This window comes from Myotis brandtii, unplaced genomic scaffold (genome assembly GCF_000412655.1).
Source record: "Myotis brandtii unplaced genomic scaffold, ASM41265v1 scaffold612, whole genome shotgun sequence".
NCBI lineage: Eukaryota > Metazoa > Chordata > Mammalia > Chiroptera > Vespertilionidae > Myotis > Myotis brandtii.
Genome location: NW_005370328.1, coordinates 1,575,909 through 1,595,438, shown reverse-complemented (window position 1 = coordinate 1,595,438; position 19,530 = coordinate 1,575,909). Strand labels below are relative to the sequence as shown.

At 42.0% G+C, this 19,530-nt stretch overlaps 1 protein-coding gene across 1 annotated transcript in view; it reads left to right on the top strand.

The window, feature by feature from the left end:
* The window catches only part of SPATA17 (spermatogenesis associated 17), a 65,274-nt gene that overhangs the window by 6,482 nt on the left and 39,262 nt on the right, over nt 1-19,530 (top strand). Inside the window, exons 4-6 of the mRNA XM_005879888.2 lie at nt 4,313-4,363; nt 9,170-9,273; nt 14,669-14,792. Coding sequence (XP_005879950.2) covers nt 4,313-4,363; nt 9,170-9,273; nt 14,669-14,792 — 279 coding nt within the window. The remainder of the gene's footprint in view (nt 1-4,312; nt 4,364-9,169; nt 9,274-14,668; nt 14,793-19,530) is intronic.

The following is a 19,530-nucleotide window of genomic DNA, read 5'->3' as shown; positions in this document are numbered from 1 at the left end:
GGAAGGAAGGAAGGAAGGAAGGAAGGAAGGAAGGAAGGAAGGAAGATGTGAGCCCCTTGCATTTGTGCTGGTGTTAGCACACCTCCATGCAGTGGTGTCTTGTCAGGAGATCTGGCTGTAGCTCCACAGAGCGTCTGGAACACCATCGTCAGCTCTCAGCACATGCTTATGAAAGGGAAGGGTCGAAAGGGAGCGTAGCTTCGGAGTCAGAGCTGGAGATACAGGTTTGGCAGCCACCCTTTCAAGAGGACAGGACTTTCCACCTGATGGGAAAAGTATCCGAACAGTAGAGCAGAGGGCCAAGAATCGAGGCTTGTGGAATGCTTGCGGTGGGGTTTGGGCAGAGGCAAGAATCCGAGGAAGATAATAAATAGGAAAGCAGAGACACGATGTCACAGGAATCAGGGGCGAACACGGTTAGAAAGCGGAGCGGTTGACAGTCTCAAATGCGGCCAAGCTCAAACAGCAAGTGGGCTGTGCAACGACCCAAGTCCTGGGTCTCCTTAGACAGCCCCCCTCCAAACTCTACCATATCTGGGTACAGTGGGGCCTTGACTTACGAGTGTCCCGACTAACGAGCTTTTTGAGATACCAGCTGTCTCTCCACCGATTTTTTGCATTGAGTTGACAGAGTAATTTGAGTTGACAAGCTCCTTAATGAGCTCCTTAACGAGCTCGGTCTCAGAACGAATTCAACTAGTAAGTCAAGGCCCCACTGTATTTCTCTCCAGCTTCTACAGCATCCTCACATTGGCACCAGCTAGCTTCCCTAGCCCTGAAGTGCCGAACATCCTCCACTCCCACGCCCGCATTAACCCACAGTTTCACAGCACAGTTCTAATCTTCTGTGCTCTGCCTCTTTCTTGTTTCCTGGATGACCATTGCTTTTGATTTTTAAAATTTTCTTTTTTTAAAAAAATATGTTTTTATTTATTTCAGAGAGGAAGGGGGAGGGAGAGAGAGAGATAGAAACATCAATGATGAGAGAGAATCATGGATAGGCTGCCTCCTGCACGCCCCCTATTGGGGATCAAGCCCTCAACCCAGGCATGTGCCCTGACCAGGAATTGAACCCTGACCTCCTGGTTCATAAGTCGATGCTCAACCACTGAGCCACACAGGCTGGGCTTACTCACTAGTTTTAGTTTTGGCTAAGAGATCCCTCCCATAACGACCGTCACTGTGTCCCAAGCCCCTTTATCTGATGAGATTGGCATGGTTGCTTCTACAGGCATTTTTATTTCTCTTCATTAGGTAGGTAAGTGTTTCTTCTATAGATGAGGAAATGCCCAATTTTAAAAATAAACTTCTTTATAGAACTTCCAAATAAGTTATAAGTTAATAAGTCAACACTTAGCACCCTTTGATGTCAGGGCATAAAACTGAAACATCATAGATTTTTTTCCCTTCAGGGTCTTGCCTTTTAGATAAACACCTAAGTCTGAATAACTTAAGACTCTGACTTACTAATATTAACTTAAAACTTTATTACCCTGGCTGGTTTGGCTCAGTGGATAGAGCATCAGCCTGCGGACTGAAAGGTCCCGGGTTCGATTCCGGTCAAGGGCATGTACCTGGGTTGCGGGCACATCCCCAGTAGGAGATGTGCAGGAAGCTGATTGATGTTTCTCTTTCATTGATGTTTCTAACACGATCCCTCTCCCTTCCTCTCTGTAAAAAATCAATAAAATACATTTTTCTAAAAACTTTATTAACATAGTTTCACCTAATTATGAAATGGATTTAGTTTCGCTCACCTGCTTTTAAAGATTCTATTAATAGCAACTGGGAGAAAGAATGTAATTGACTTTTAATTGTTTTGTGTGTGGAAAAATACAAGTTATTTTAAAAATCGGCTCTTGATAATCACCAGTTTGGTATCGGTTGCCAGCAAACAAGGCAAAGCATATGCCACAAATACTCATGATTATTTGGTAATAAATCATTTTAATGATTCTACTCAAAATTATGAAATGAGGGTGACACTGATGTGGAAAATAATGAAGGCCCAGGCCCATCCGCTCTGGTATCCATATGTGCATGGGCTTTAAAGATTCCACCGCCATCATTCCAGCACAAATATTGTCTCTGTATCACCCTTGCTAGCAAGGAAAGCCAGTTGATCTGGTCAAGTTTGTGTAGATATATTACTCAAAATGGTCTCACATATGGTTTTTTGGTGTGGTGTGTGGTGTGTGTGTGTGTGTGTGTGTGTGTACTTTAGGGAATTGAGAATAAATGTGACATCAATTACTGGTTCACACAAGACTGACTCATTGGAATCAAAGTGCTCTTCCACCTTTTAACTATACAATTGAGAATCCTGAGGCCTAAAAGTTGTCTCTCTCTTTCCTCTTCGCTCAGAATAAAATCGAACCTCTTAGTTTGGATTCTATTGAGAGCTGGAGGACATGCTTCTCACAACACCAGGGGTGGTCCCTCCCGTAATGACCATCACACTATCCCAAGCCCCTTTATCCATGTCAGTCTTCACAACAACTCTAGAAAGTAAGGAGAGTCCCATTGTGTGGGGCTGGGATACAGGCTGGGCGACCTTCAGGAACGTGTTCAGAGCCACAGGCCTCTAAACGCAGCCTCAGGAACGGAACCCGGGTCTGTGGCTGAAAAGCGCCCACACACTCAGGAATGCCTACTGAACAGCAGTGTGATCAAAATAAGGAACATCTGCCCTGACCGGTGTGGCTCAGTGGATAGAGCGTCGGCCTGCGGACTGAAGGGTCCCAGGTTCGATTCCGGTCAAGGGCATGTACCTTGGTTGCTGGCACATCCCCAGTAGGGAGTGTGCAGGAGGCAGCTGATCGATGTTTCTCTCTCATCGATGTTTCTAACTCTCTATCTCTCTTCCTTCCTCTCTGTAAAAAATCAATAAAATATATTTTAAAAAATAAAATAAAAAATAAGGAACATCTTATTCTGAACCCCAATTTTTTTCCAATATGTGATTTCCAATAGGTGCTTCTTGTATAAAAAATACTTAATGTTCATACCTGCCTCGATATGCCTTGAAGAAGTTGGATTTTAAAGAAACTACTTGGAATTCACCTCCAACACCAAGAATTATGCCTTGATTGCGAAAACAAAGACGGTGAATTGAGAATGAAGTCCCGCCGTTGTGTTCATTTGTGAATAACATATTGCAGCCAACTGTTCCCTAATTGCCCGGACTGTTGATGAATAAGCCAGCCCTGCTCAGCACAGACAATTTGCTTTGGATCAGACCGGGCAAGGCAAACAACACTAATTACAGCGGAACCCTTTCCTACAAATGCCTATGTGTTGCGGGGAAAGAAAAAAAAAATCCCTATGTAAAAAGAGAACGCACTTGTCTCTCATTTCGCCTGACACAGCACCTGTTACCTGGGCTCCAGAAACTATTAGTCGCACGAATTCTGACTGAATAAAAATGGATCATGTTGTATTTCGTGTTGGGAAACACATGTGTATTTTATTCCTTTGCTGTGTATTGCCCTCTCATGACCTTGGTTAATTTTATATTTTTCATTAAAAGATGGGATGGATGGGGAAGCTTTATTTCAAGCAGTATTTTCATTGAAATAAGCGATGGTGGAAAATGGGGATTTGCTATAACAGAGACATGCCTATGAATAGACAGGAGTGTCTCTACCAGAAAGGAACCAAGACTTTCGGAAGTCTTCCCTGTATCAGGGGATTTGCTGTAACGAGATATCATTGTATTTATGGTTTTATGGTGTTAGAATGAATGTTAAACGGAACCGAATTCCCAAGCATTCCTCGGGAGGCAGCTAAGTACAGAGCATTTTGTACAGATGGTTGGAAGGCACAATTTTCCTCCATCGCTGCATCCCCATCCTTGAACGCTTTCGACTGAAGACAGCCTTTCTTTGAATTTTTCATTAAACCAGACGTCTTGAAATATGAATTCCTTTTATGTTTCTGTGAGTTTTGGCTAAGAGAGCCCCAGTGAATAAATCATACAATGCTACGTGTCACCAGCACTTGTGAATATTTCTGCTTTGTTATTCTATTCTCAGTAGAGCTCCATTGATTATCAAACTCAGCGGAGAGCATTTTATGATCATATATCTCCATTAGCGCCTAGTTTGACTACCATAGATTTTTCTGGTTAAGCCTGCATTATGTATTAGGAAGCCTATCTCTTCAATACAAAGTTTGATTTCATTTTTCTAAGCCTCGAGCTCTTATTATGTATTATGTATAAAGATTCTTATCTTTTATATGTAAGAAAAGGCTGCACTGTCTTTGTGTAACTGAAATATATGCCATCTTTTTTTTTCTTCTTGATTCACAGTTAGCATATCATGATATGAAGATGAATATCTACAATGCAATGGCTGTCAGGGTAAATATTTCTTCACTTGTTAAACAAATGAAAAGTCAATTGTGCCTTGAATTCGTTTTTAATAAAATGTGCAAACCAGAATAATGCAAATTTGATTGATATGCTAATGCTAAAGAGAGAAAAGAGTACATAGTTAAAAAGTTAGCTATCCTAAATAATCCTGGCAGTATTAAAAATTAGAGTAAAATGTAAAACATGTAATTATCAATGCTTATGTTTTAGAATGTTAAATATCTCTGAGCCATAACTGGAGAAAGACCATAAATATTAATGAAGCAATGTATTCGTTTCCATATGTCATAGAGAATATTGTGATAAATAGATGAACGTGGTTCTGGAATTTAAGATTCCTGCCCAATACAAATCAATTAGAAATTATTCAAATGATTTAACAGTAATAAAGTCAGTTTCCAGCTTAGAAGTTTTATTTCTATCATTTTTGTGTTCATTGTTATGTGTTATTTTCCTGATAGAAAGCTGAAGTTAGTGATTCTGAGGCTGGCTTGGCTTTTGCACAGATTTGAGGACTGGGACGGCAAAAGTTTTTTGGGATTTTTTTTTTGGTTGTTTTTTTTTTGGTCTCAGACATTATGGTCATAGCTTGCTTGTGAAGCTGTTATAAATGGAGACGTTACTTAAGCGAATTTTATTAATGTCCTTAAAACCTACATTGTCTTATATTTTCTTTCATTAATCTATTCATTCTTACTTCTGGTAATAAAGGATTTTATTGGGAGTGAAAAAAGACGGTAAGAGACCTCCTGGAAGTCCTGTGTTGAACTATGGCAGGCGAATTAACGTTATTTTGATTACAGTGGGGCCTTGACTTACAAGTTTAATTCGTTCCGAGACCGAGCTCGTTAAGGAGCTCCTTAACTCAAATTACTCTATCAACTCAATGCAAAAAAATGGCCAAGAGACAGCTGGTATCTCAAAAAACTCGTTAGTCGGGACACTCGTAAGTCAAGGCCCCACTGTATTTATATTCCTGCGGGAAGGTGCGTCCCTCTCCAGGGGTGCCTGTGCTGGGAGTCTCCCCCAGGGACAGTCTCAGTATCTCTGTCCACCGCCCTGTTCTGTGGTTTCAGGGGGAAAACCAAGAGGAAGCAGTAGATCCTCTTGCTTCTTTGTCTGACCCAGAGGCAGACACCCCAGTGGCAGTGGCCTGTTGACCTTGCTTAGAATAGAGTCATAGACATGCCCCCAGGTCATGAACAGGACCATCACCTGCCATCGGAAAGAAAAAACTTCTGTTTTTTTTAATTTGCTTCATATACGGAGCCAATTACAAACTCTATCCCGACCAAGGACTCCTAGCCTGACAAATAAATTACATTCTATTTTCAAGGAGGCTCGGGGACCATTTCTGAAAAGAGAGGAATTTCTAAAAAAATTATTTTTAGCCTATCCATTTCTAAATAGATGTCATTCTTTATAATGAATCAATTACATGTTGTGATTTTTAAAAAGATATATTTTTATTGATTTCAGAGAGGAAAGAAAAGGGAGAGAGAGAGAGAGAGAGAGAGAGAGAGAGAGAGAAGCATCAATGATGAGAGAGAATCATTGATTGGCTGCCTCCTGCACGCCCCCTACTGGGGATCGATCCCACAACCCGGGCATGTGCCCTGGCCCGGAATTGAACTTGGGACTCTTCAGTCCGCAGGCCGACGCTCTATCCACTGTGCCAAACCAGCCAGGGCCACGTTGTGATTTTTTCATGTTGCAGTAGATATTCTTGTTCTGCTTTGCTGCATTTCATTTCCAAAGGGTCACCTTTTCTCTAAAGACTTTACGATCCCCCGACCCACTTGGAATTGATCACCCTCTCTTTTGATGTCCCTATTTTACCATGGACACACTTGTTATAGAACCTGTGGCATCTTATTAGCCTTACTCATTTACATGCTGTATGCACCCCCCGCCCCCTGTAAGTCCCTTGGGGCCCCGAATCCGATCTTCTTCGTCTTTGTATCTGCTACTGGGGATCGATCCCACAACCCGGGCGTGTGCCCTGGCCAGGAATTGAACTTGGGACTCTTCAGTCCGCAGGCCGACGTTCTATCCACTGTGCCAAACCAGCCAGGGCCACGTTGTGATTTTTTTATGTTGCAGTAGATATTCTTGTTCTGCTTTGCTGCATTTCATTTTCAAAGGGTCACCTTTTCTCTAAAGACTTTACGATCCCCTGACCCACGTGGAATTGATCACCCTCTCTTTTGATGTCCCTGTTTTACCATGGACACGCTTCTGTTATAGAACCTGTGACATCTTATTAGCCTTACTCATTTACATGCTGTATGCACCCCCCGCCCCCTGTAAGTCCCTTGGGGCCCCGAATCCGATCTTCTTCGTCTTTGTATCTGCAGTTCTAGGCTTATAGTCGGTGCTTACGTCGATGTCCCTTAATACATCAACCCACGCCAGCTTGCTCTTCTCTAAGCAGGGAGTAAAACAAGTCGTTTGTTTTAAATCCTTTCTGTCTCTGCCCCTCCGGCCCTAGCTGGAGTCACGTTAGCCCTCGTGGGGGATCTTCAGGCTGTTTTGAACTCCTGCGTGGGCTGTGTGGGGTGGGCAGGCTGGAAGTGGGGAGGTCATATTTGGTTAGTGCAGTTCTCATGTGGATGGAAGATCTCATGAGCTTTGGGGTCCTGCCAAAGCCCCCCAACACCGACAGGTCCGCGGAGCTCTCCTGTGGTATAAGCTGCCATCGGAACCCGCAGGACGCCTACACGAAACTCCAGGCCAGGACAGTCCCTTAATACGGCAATCAGTTGCTCAGTAAATTTTTACCTTGGCTCCTGGGCCCTGTTTCTCCTGTGTCTCTGAGTGACACTCAATGGCCTTTTTGGTCTTTGATTTGACTTTGCTCCAGATTCGGGTTCTGCTTCTCCTCCGGCATCTTGGCTGCTTCATTGCGGATCTCTCTTCAGTTTGGCCCCCAACTCCCCCCCCTCCCCTTTTTTTCCCTGTGCCTGATAGGGGGGAGCCCCCCAACCCCCTGATCGGCCCTGCTCTGTGTGTGATAGGGTGCAGCCCCCCAACCCCCCCCCCCCCCCAGCTCTCTCTGCTTGCACAGCTTTTAGTATCTTATGCGAATGTCAGGAGGTGGTGCAGCTGCTCAGCTCCTTTCGCTCCCTGTCCCATCTAGAGGGGCAATTGTGCATCTCTGTGTGGCCGGGTCGAGAGTTGATCCTCCATTTCTGCTGCTGGTTAAACATGGGGTGTCACCTGAGGCCCCCAAAGCACTGGGCTTAGGAAGTCCGCTTCCTAACAGCACTATGTGTGGTATTAAGATGAAGGCAAAATTACTTTGTATAGTTTTCAGGAGTGTTGTGCATTCTAATTCATAAAAAAAAAAGTGTAATTATGAATACGTGTTCTATTTCTGTATGCTCTCATATACATTTGGAGCGTCAACATTAGGTACGTTATTAGTGAATTTGTTGTCCATGTCTTCTTTTATAAAAAGTAAGTTTTCTTATTGATTTCAGAGAGGGGGGAGGGGGGGGAGAGAGAGAGAAACATCAATGATGAGAGAGAATCACTGATAGGCTGCCTCCTGCACGCCCCCTACTGGGGATCAAGCCTGCAACCTGGGCATGTACCCTCACCGGGAATCAAACAGTGACCTCCTGGTTCATAGGTCGACACTCAGTCACTGAGCCACACCAGCTGGGCCATGTCTTCGTTTTTAATTTTAGATGAGAAGACATTATTTTTCTGTCTTTTGATAACATTAAGGTCAGTAAGAATTTTGAGGAGTTAAACTCAATGGAGGTAGATCTTTTCTATGAGTAGATGACTTTTGATATATCAGGCTTTTTGCCATTTGTTTTAGTGCTTAAAATAAATGTTATTTATAAGCCCACTTACGTTTTGATGTTACTTAATGAGGAATATGCATCATTGATTTGACTAGCTTAAGAGGTCATTTGGAAGTTGCCCGTTAACAAGCTGTAATCTGCTGAGCTCGCAATGACTGTTTAAAATTATCTATTCAGAGCTGATCAATGACAATAATTGTTTCATACCAATCACTTCTGAAAGTTGCTGATTACTTTGAAGGACATGAAATAAAAACTCAATAAATGTTAGCTCTTGTTATTGTTAAAGAAGTATTCAAATGGCTTGATGAAGATGCAAGACATTTTGCTTAGAGAACTGATACCACTGAATTTAAAAAGCCCACTTAAAAAATTTATTTCAGCCTAGCCAGTGTGGCTCAGTGGTTGAGCATCAACCCATGAACCAGGAGGTCACAGTTTGGTTCCTCATCAGGACACATGCCCAGGTTGCGGGCTTGATCCCCAGTAGGGGGCATGCAGGAGGCAGCTGATCAGTGACTCACTCTCATCATTGATGTTTCTCTCTCTCCTCCTCCTCCCATCCTTTCTCTGAAATCAATAAAAACATATTTTTTAAAAAATTGATTTCAATGAGACCAAATACAATCTTCAAGTCAGTTGGTTATGTAAAACAAAAAAACTTGTTGAGTCGGGGAATAGAATTGATAGGAATTAGTAAAGCAAATATTTAACCTTTTGGTAGCTAATTTCATACTTAGTGTTTATGAAACAATTATAAATATTTTAAAATAAATTAAGTTTTGGCATTATTATATTATGTAAGCAATCTATGACTACAACCTACACTGGCACCTATACATACTGTTATGTTAATGGAAAAACTTATGATATAATTTATATGCATTATCATCCATCATTCCCTTTATTCTGAGGAACTGTTAATGCTTTCACTAAAAATGTTCACTGGCATATTTTATCTTTCTATTCACTTCAATAGATTCAGAAGCGATGGCGAGGCTATAAGGTTCGAAAATACGGCTTCAATTATTATTATTTCAAGGAATATCTGAGGGCGATATCAGAGACCAACGACGCAGTTAGGTGAGTATAGCATAATCACTAGTCCACTAGTGAAAATTGTAGACCAGTTACTCAACAGGTGTTGAGCATACCCATCATTAGAAATAATTTCTAAAACTCAGTGATAACTTAGGCAGACATGTACTGACAAGATAGAAATGTGATTCTATTTAACTTAAAAACTTATTGTATTATATTTAAATATCCTGTACTCCTGACAGTGTATTAGATTAGATTATGCCTTGGTTCTATGCAGAATCGCTTAGTTTCAATAAAATTGTTTCATTTAAAATGAATTTATCTATATAATGATTCCGTTACCTATGAAGCCTTAAGTATGACAAGCCTCGGATGTGTTTTCAGAAATATGCGCAATAACAAGGCTTGCCTCTCAAAGCAGAAAATAAAATACCATGGAGCATAAGGAAATGGACCGCTGTACTGTCAGGTTTTTTAAAAAAATATATTTTTATTAATTTCAGAGAGAGGAAGGGAGAGGGAGAGAGAGAGAGAGAAACATGAATGACGAGAGCTAAACATCGACTGTCTGCCTCCTGCACACCCGCTATTGGGAATGGAGCCCACAACCTGGGCATGTGCCCTCACCAGGAATCGAACCATGACCTCCTGGTTCACAGGTTGACACTCAACCACTGAGCCACACCTGCCAGGGCCATTCATTTACTTTTTGAAACATATTACAGTGCTACTCAATAAGACCATTTATTGTTACTCAACAAGGAATTTTAAGTTAAAGAGTGGTAGATTTTCCGTGCCGATACATGAAAGACGTGCGAATCCTAAAAAGCGGCTATATGGTAGATTCCCTGGGGAGGTAACGTGTCGGGTGGCCTCCCTATGTGGGCTGTCCTGATATTCCGTTTACTTTTATTATTGGAACTCAAATGAACTTCCCGGTTTATCTATCATGAATCTGAGCAGTTCGGCGGGACAGAGGAAGAGGCGCAGTTCCATTAAGCGCTAACATATCATTGGCTGTCAGGTGAGCCTTGTTATGCTGTCCATCCTCATTTAACTATCCCACAAGATCTCTTAATGAAGTTAAGCCCCAAGTTCACTGCCGTAATTCTGCGGCAAGAGTTTGTGCAATGTAACAATTCATCACTTGTCAGGGAGGCACTTTTAGTTTATACGTTTAATAAGGGCATCCTCGAGCTTGGTTAATTAGAAGTGAACAGTTTGCATATTTACTAAATGCGGAGTGTCATTGCCACCACGGCCTCTTGCCTGCATGAATTATTTCTCTATCTGCCATAAACAGCTGGGTAATTATTACTGCCATAATCAGATAAATTCCCTCTGTAAGGCTTTTCTTACATGGCAGCTCTTTGAACTCATCCAAAGCCGAACAGAATTTATGAACTCCAGCAGGGAGGCCACTTTTTCATACGACCGTGTCCCCGTTCCCGATTTCAAGGACACAAGAAGAGCGCCATAGTCTATTGTGAAGCCCGGCCGGTGTTGCTCAGTGGTTGAGCGTACACCCATGAACCAGGAGGTCACAGTTCGATTTCCGGTCAGGGCACATGCCCGGGTTGTGGGCTTGATCCCCAGTGGGGGGTGTGCATGAGGCAGCTGATAGATGATTCTCTCTCATCATTGATGTTTCTCTCTCTCTCTTCCTTTCTCTCTGAAGTCAATAAAAATATATTTTAATAAAACAAACAAAGAACAGGTGTCTGGTTAATAATACCTGCCCCTTACCAACCTCAGGAGAGTGTTGTGAGGATGGGTTAATGTCTGGGGAAGGGCTTGGAGCTCCTGAAAAAATGTACAATGTGAATACATGTTGTTATTGTGCCTATTGTTGTACTTAGCATAATGCCATTTTCAATTATTCAACATCATGTATGTTATATAAAACTAGAGGCCCGGTACATGAAATTCGTGCACTCTGGGGGGTGGTGTAGTCCTCAGCCAGGATTGCAAGAGGGTGCAGGCCAGGCTGAGGGACCCCACTGGTGCACGATAGGGGATGGGGAGGGATGCGGGAGGTTGGCCGGCTGGGGAGGGACTGCGAGAGGGCTCCAGGGTGTGTCTGACCCGTCTTGCTCAGTCCTGAGATCGGCTGGACCCCAGCAGCAAGCTAACCTACCAGTTGGCGTGTTTGCCCCCTGGTAGTCAGTGCACAACATAGTGAGCTGTTGAGAGGCCTTAGCATATCATTAGCATATTATGCTTCGATTGGTCGAATGGCCATCTGGACACTTAGCATATTAGGCTTTTATTATATAGGGCTTTTACTTCCGTTTAGAGAAACTGTCCAGAATGGTAAAAAGAAAATAATTTTACAGTGAAATATGTGCATATTTTCAGAAAGAATACTGAACAAAAGAATTCTCTTCAAGGAAGTTTATTCAAAAGAGCCAGAAGGAGGAAAAAAAAATGATTTTCACCAATGATCTTTTGAATGGAGTCTTATTACTTTTTAAAATCATGCAAAGTAGGCAAATGAAATAATGGAGCAATTGGACGATCAGAGTGAAGTCATGGTATGGTAATTTTATAACATGGACCATTATCATCTCTTTCATTTGTTTCATTCTCAAAATATCTAGTCCGTAGAGCACCAGTTCGCCGGCATCGCCTTGAGAGAGCCCGTCCACCCTTGGCCAGAAAGCCTCATCTCCTGCTCTAACCTGCCTGTTCCCCTCTGAACTGCATCAAAGTCCCAGCCAGACTCAGGAAGCTCTGGGTTTTGGGGGTTCTTCGGAGTGGCCCCAAATTGGGACAAAGGCCCTGGGCCTATGTGTCTCCTTCTCACCAGTCATGGGATGCAGGCTGGGGGGAGCGGATGGGGCAGCTAGATGCCAGCACTCTTGGCAGCGAGAGGATTGGGTAGTTTGTGGTGCAGGGAGGCATGAATGTGAAAGGATGAGCTCCCCAGCCCGGCCACCCCTTCATGTAGATCCCATGGTGACTCAGCACATAGATCCCATGGTGACTCGGCACATAGATCCCATGGTGACTCGGTACTCATTTAACTGAGACAACCGGACAGAAATATAATGGTGCTGTTCAGTGGTTCTGCACACTCACGTAGGGCAGTGACTCAATGAGGAATGCAAGATTGAGTCTTTTCAACAATTGTATGGATTTTGAAAATTCGTGACTTTGTGTTTTGAAATTACCCCGGATTCGTTTTTCCGGCGCTTTCTCCGGTTTCTTGGATTTCTCTTTAGGGCATGCCAGGTCCTTCTGGGGGGATTGTGTGGGTTGCTAGTGTGTTTTCTTTATATCCGGGACACTGGCATTCTTTTTCCTGTCTCTCAGCTTTAGCCTCCCTGGCCGAGCTCCCCAAGCACACACACTCTATAGCTTGCATTTCCATAGCCTGAAGATGGACTATTGGTACTACGTCTCATAATTTACAGTTTTGATTTTGTGTCAGGCTCTGTGTACTTCTCTGTGTCTTACCTGTTCATGCATGTGTTCATTGTATTGGGCCTTTTTTTCTTTCTTAGGTCAGATCTCTCCATAGTCATTAAATCATTTGTAACCCACAAACTTCTTTGTAGGTATGCCGTGTGTGTGTGTGTGTGTGTGTGTGTGTGTGTGTGTGTGTGTGTGTGATTGCTCAGAAAATTACCGTATTTATATTCGGAGGCAAGTAAACTGGATCCATGCATATCTGAGTAATTATCCTGGTAGTGGCAGCTCATTGGTTATTTTAAATTACCTTAAAGACTTATAAGGGGAATGATAGAAGAAATATTTCTTTTTCCCATAATAGAAAGAGTAAAGATGAAAATGAATAATCTATTCAGTTTTCTATGTCACATATGCTTGTTAATTTTTTTTCCTGGTAAAAAATTCTCATTTATTCATAAGTAACTGCCTTGAAATGTGTACCTTAAGGACAAAGAAAGGTCACCCGTCCCTCTCACTCCTGGTTCTTTGTCAAAAATGGACACAGTTAATGAGGTTTGTTTGCTACAGAACAAACTCGCAGACACAGATAGAGATCCTTTCAATGGAAACAAATTTGTTTGGCTTCACCAGGTTACCCGGCGATTAATAACAGCCCTGAGGTGCAGGTCAGGCAGGTCACCGGACCCGCTGGCCGGCAAAGCTAAGCGTGCAGCCAGCCCGGCTCTGTGGGCGCGGGAGCCCCCCAAATACTGTGCATAACGGCAAACGGGCTATTTTCTGGCTCCTTCTTTCATATTAATAAGCAATTTTCAAGAGAAGGGTGGCAAAATGAGGGCCATGCCACTCCAAGTAATTCATTTATTTTGCAATTTAATCTTATGTTGAAAAAAATTGCTCTGCTGCAGGAGTGTAGCCTGGTGATTTTTAAACGTCAGGGTGTTTTATAAGTAACCTTGTCTGAAGCATTGTGTTAGGGGCCCTTAGCAGGAACTCGCCGCGGGAACATTCCCAGGCGCTGAGGGAGGAATGGGAGTCTTTTCTTCTTTGGGAATTTCCCCCTCTGCTTTCCGCCTGACACGTTTGAGGTAAAGACCCAGGGTTCACTTAATATTTTACTGATAGGACCAGACAGGAAGTTACATATCTATTTTTTAAAAAGGATAAGATCCAATTGCAAAACATGACCTTTATAGGAATAGTTACACTTACTCTTTTAAAATAAAAGATAACTCTTCACAGAAGTTATTTATTTCTCCATATTTGATAACATATTCTATTTAGGTATTTTTTTTTTTTACATAACATATTTTAAAACCTTATTTTTGTTTAAACATCTTAGAAGCACACACATAAATGATTTAGAAAGTTTTATTAATTTAATGGAATTTATTATACTTAGTCATGAACTTGTTCACATAATTTAGCTTTTATTCTGATTATATAATTGGACAAAATGTCAAGTTTTCAAGTGCATTATAGAAGAAATAGAGGATAATGTATATATTTAATGATATTCATATTATTTGAACTGTCAATGGAAACTGTTAACAGAAATAAAGTTATAATAAATTAAGCATATGTATAAAATTAGCCCAGTTAGTATACAAGATAAATGAGTAGAGATTTCTAACTAGAAAATTAAAATTTAAAGGAACTCAGTAGATCACATCTTTTCTTGGGATATTTAAGTATGTCCAAAATAGTTCATCTTCAACCAAAGAAATGAATATAGTAATTCACTCACTTTGCATTTGATACAGTTCCTCAACGATTGGATTCATTGTAAGATACGGATATTTGATTTTTAAAATGTAACCACTGAACAGTCGCTTTATTTTTATTTATTTCTATTTTTTCTTTTTGGAACAATCCCTCCAAATGCCTTTTAAAGGTTGCAGGGACCCAGCCAGAGCGTGCAGGTGAGACAGGGCCCCAAACCCGACTTTGATTGTCATTCGTGAGAAAATGAAACGCTAAGCAGACTGTTCGCATCCTGGGGTAAGCGCACACTGTTTTGCTGCAGGGAGGCCCTGGACGAGTTCGCAGATATGAGGGAGAGAGAAGAGAAGAAGGCCGACCTCGAGAGGGAGGAGAAGAAGAGAGATTACGCAGCCCGAAAGATGCATTACCTGCTCAGCACGAAGCAGGTTGGTCTACCTGTCCCCTGACAGCTCGTGCGCCGCCGGGGCCCTGCCTGACAGAGACAAACTAGCAGCCTGGATGGGACATGACTGGGTGAAAGATACCACAAAGACACGACTTCCAGTTCAATTCCGTGCTGCTGGGTAGGTGCTCGCAGGCACCCGGCTCGCCTGTGACAGCGGCTTCCTAGCAGCGGCTGCTGGGATGCAGGCGGGAAGGCCCGGGTAGCCCTGTGGTCTCATGTCAGGATCCCCCACACCCAGGGCGTAGCCTCGCTTTCCAAACCCATGGGGAGCAGCTCACTGTTGTGCTGTGAATTGACCAAGAACTGACACGTTATTCAGCCGGCAGAGCATTCAGGTTTCTTGCACCTTTTCCAAATCCTGGTGCAAGTTTTCAGGCACAGCTTTTAACAGAAGTCCTTCGGCAGTTGCATCTTCGCATAGAAAAATAAGTGTGGAATTTGGAATACTTAGACATTTCTTTTCTTTTTATCTATATACTTTCATTGATTTCAGAGGGGAAGGAAGAGGGAGAGAGAGAGAAACATCAACAAGGAGAGAGAACCATTGATAGGCTGCCTCCTGCACGCCCCCTACTGGGGATCGAGCCCAAAACCTGGGCATGTGCCCGGACAGGGAATCCAACTTTGACCTCCTGGTTCATACTTTGACGCTCAACTTCTGAGCCATGCTGGCCGGGCTCCTGTCAGTTTTTACTGTCAACTCATGTAGGTATTTGAAAGGTTACTGAATAAATATGGAAGTGTACATAATTTTTATGAGGCATATCAGAATAAGAAATGTTTTATTAACCTGCTTAAGAGGATAATTGTAATAACATTTTAGCAAGGAGAGAAACACTGTTTGATTGAAAGTAACTCAGAAATGATTTTAATCTAGTTGATAGAAAACTAATTTTATATTAAACTTTCATAGTTCTAATATAGTTTAACTAAGATGAGTAGAAACAAAACATTAATTCAGGCAAATAACGCTTCAGAAAAGATGGATATTTTTGTAAGCTAAAATTGTATTTGTAAATTCAGGCACAGAAAATAAATGGAATCAAGTGTTATTTAGTATATCGATCATTTTGGACAATTATGATGACATACTGACATACTCATACTAATAGCACAGTTTTAAAGTCAGTTTTAAGCTCCTTTTCAGTACAGATCCAATGTATGTTTTAAAGGTTCTAAAATCTAATTTTTACTGATATTAATTATCTCATCTTTATGCAAGCAAATATGTTAGCACAAATAGAAATTACACAACTAAATAACTAATATTACAATGAGTGAATTGATAGACCCCCTCGGGCTTTTATTAATTAAAAAGTTCAAGTCATATTAAAGCACCTTTTGTATATGTTTATTTCAATCAGAAAGCTGAATGTGGTAACTTATTTGCATAAATAATCAATCACTATTTACTCGTAGTAATAAGGTTAATTTGTTGCTACAGACATAACAGGATTAGTCAATTATATTTCCTACAAAATGCTATTTGTTATGCACCCCATCACCTGTAAAACAGGATTGGGTTTAGCACCCTTATTAAATGAACACATCAAAAAGTCTTCGTCCCTGTAAAAGTTCTATGAAAAGAAAGCTACTTTTAGTTGATTTGAATAAGTAAAATGCAGACATTGCCTCCATTTGGAAATTTAATTTATCTTTCTGCAAAGATTGATTATTTAATAAAGTTATTTATTTTGATTCAGTAACCAGTCAAACTAAATCTAACACGTACAGGACATATTCCCTTTGAAGAAAATCTCATTTGCAGATTTGTTTTATTCCAAATAAACTGACTTTCATTCCCTTGTCCTTGTTCTTGGTAATAAATTATGTTGTCTGCGCCACCTACTGGTGGACCCAGGCCAAGGCCCATTGTTGGGCTCCTGAGAAGATGCTGCCTCTAAAATGTTGCACGAATTTTTTAAAGAGCCTCCTGGAGAGGTCAGCAAAGTGGCAGATGCAAACGTGAGACTCGAGGTCAAGTCACAACAGTATTTAGAAACACAGGCCACCACACAGAATTACACACATTTGCAGGGTCCTGATTTGTGAAAATAATACCGTCTTTATTTCAATCTGCTGATAATAGAGGATAAATTAATACAAAATAGATTAATTCCGTATATTCTAACCATGCATATTTTATTTTAGTTATAGCATTTAATAGTTTATGTATATTTTAGTTAAAACTAAAATGGAAATCTATGCATTTAATTAAAATTTGTACATGTATTTTGTGGACATAATTTTCATGTTATCCCTTAATATAATAGGTTTTCAATGCTTCCCCGTTAGTGAGTAGTAGAAATTTTCATATGGACACTGAGAGAGCAATTTTCAGTATTTCTGATTCTTTAAAGGGTTAATATATTGATTAAACTTTATTTTGAATTACTTAATTTTTTTGAGAGAAACAAATGGTTTCAGCTGCTCTTTACAAATTCCTATCACATCTGTATATGGAAGGAAAAATCTTAAATATAAAAGATATACTTGATATGCCCAAAATTAGTTGGTAGTCTGCTGATATGGACAGCATGTCTATAAGACAACTAGAGGTCCGGTGCATGAAATTTGTGCACTAAGGGTGGGGGGGGGGGGGGTCCCCCAGCCCAGCCTGAGCCCTCTCACAGTCCAGGAGCCCTCAGGGGATATCTGACTGATGGCTTAGGCCCAATTCCTGGGGGTAGCGGGCCTAAGCCGGCAGTTGGACATCCTTAGCACTGCTGTGTAGGTGGGAGAGGCTCCTGCCACCGCCGCTGCCCTTGTCAGCCATGAGCCCAGCTTCTGGCTGAGTGGCGCTCCTCCTGTGTGGAGCATCTGCCCCCTGGCGGGCAGTGTGTGTCATGGCAACTGGTCGTTCCACTGTTCAGTTGATTTGCATATTAGCCTTTTATTATATAGGATTCTTGTAAGGTGGAAAAAGGTATAAGTTAAGAACTATAGTACGTCTTCCAAAGCATGGATTGCTTTCAACTCAATCTTCCCAGTATTGTAAGTGGAGTGATTCCACGCCTTACATATAGTAAGTATACAATGTGTGATTGCTCATGTTTAATTTGAGGTGATAACGTCACAGAACGGCAGCCTTTCGGTGTGCACCTGCCTGTGTGTGTGTGTGTGTGCGTGTGTGTGTGTGTGGTATATTTGGAAAGTATCTTTGGAGAGCCTCTTCATGAGAAATTTTCCTCAGGCAATGACATCTCACAGCCATGGCTGGGGACTCCGTGTGATATTAAAACATAATGACTCTCCGGAGAACAATCTTTAGGCCTCTTGATCCTTCTCACCAAACCACATCTTCGACTTTAGAACATTCATTTGGTTCCTTCCCAGTTTGTAAGTTGGACCATTCCTCTCTCTAAGTTCAGAGGAAGTTGATTTAAAAAAAGAAAGAAAGAAAAGATAGATACGTGGAGATCAAAAGTATTAGTTTTATTAGTAATGAAGTCTGGGTTGGAAATGTACATCTAAAACAATAATGGACTTTTCCCAGAGAGTCTCATGGGCAGTGTTTCTTAGAAAATCCTCCCACATGCAAATATGGCTGGAGGGAAATCCTGAGTGAAAATTTAAAAAAGAGAGAGTGACTCTTTCTGTTCCGATATCGGAGAGTCCTCGGGAACTGCCGTGTTCTGGAAGCCTGGAGCCAGCCCCACGCCCCTTCCCCCTCACGCTCGGGGAGTTGCCATGTCACGTCTGCCACGAGGACAGACCCTGCTGCTGCGGAGGTCACCTGTCACCTCCTAATTACCATCCAGCACTGCCTGTGGTCCCCACGCTGCCCCACCTCTCCCCAGCCCCCGACACCGCTGACCTCCCCTGTGAAGCCGTCTTCTCCTGGGCCTGCGGCTCCTCCCTCCTGTTTGCTGTTGGAGTGTCCTTCAGGGGTCCTCTGCCCCCACTTATTTCTACACAGGCACGCCTCACTTTTGTTGCACTCCATGGATACTGTGCCTTCCTTCCTTTCTCTCTCTCTCTCTCTCTCGCGCTCTCTCTCTCTCTCTTTCTCTCTCTCTCTCCTTTCTTTCTTCTACACAGGCACACCTTGCTTTTGTTGCATTTCGTGGATACTGTGTTTTCCTTTCTTTCTTTTTAAAATATATTTTTAAATACATTTTTATTGATTTCAGAGAGGAAGGGAGAGAGAGATAGAAACATCAATGATGAGAGAGAATCATTGATCGGCTGCCTCCTGCACGCCCCACACTGGGGATCAAGCCTGCAACCTGGGCATGTGCCCTTGACCAGAATGCAACCTGGGACCCTTCAGTCCACAGGCCGACACTCTACCCACTGAGCCAAACAGGCTAGGGCAAGGTGGGCACCTCTGTTACGACCATGATGAGAGGACATTTACAGTGAGCGGGAAATGTTACTGTTGGTCACAGAATCATTCTCCTCATCCCCCCTCCCCACTCCAGAGAAGGGCATGATGGGCTGATGGCGCTGTATTCATCCCTGTACACACCTTAGACCCGGCAAAGCCTTTCTAAGTTAGTAGACGCTCAATATTATTGCATTGAATTAGTTACATAGAAAATGGTGTCTTATTTAAATTTTAATTGGCATTTTGTAAGAATACTTTAATATCTGATAATAATGTTAAAGATATCAACATGGTTTCTAAAAATCACTTATTAACCTAAAGAAGCCAGCTACATCTGGCATCTACATATAACGTGACCCCTCTAGAATTTGACCCTAACCACTTGAAG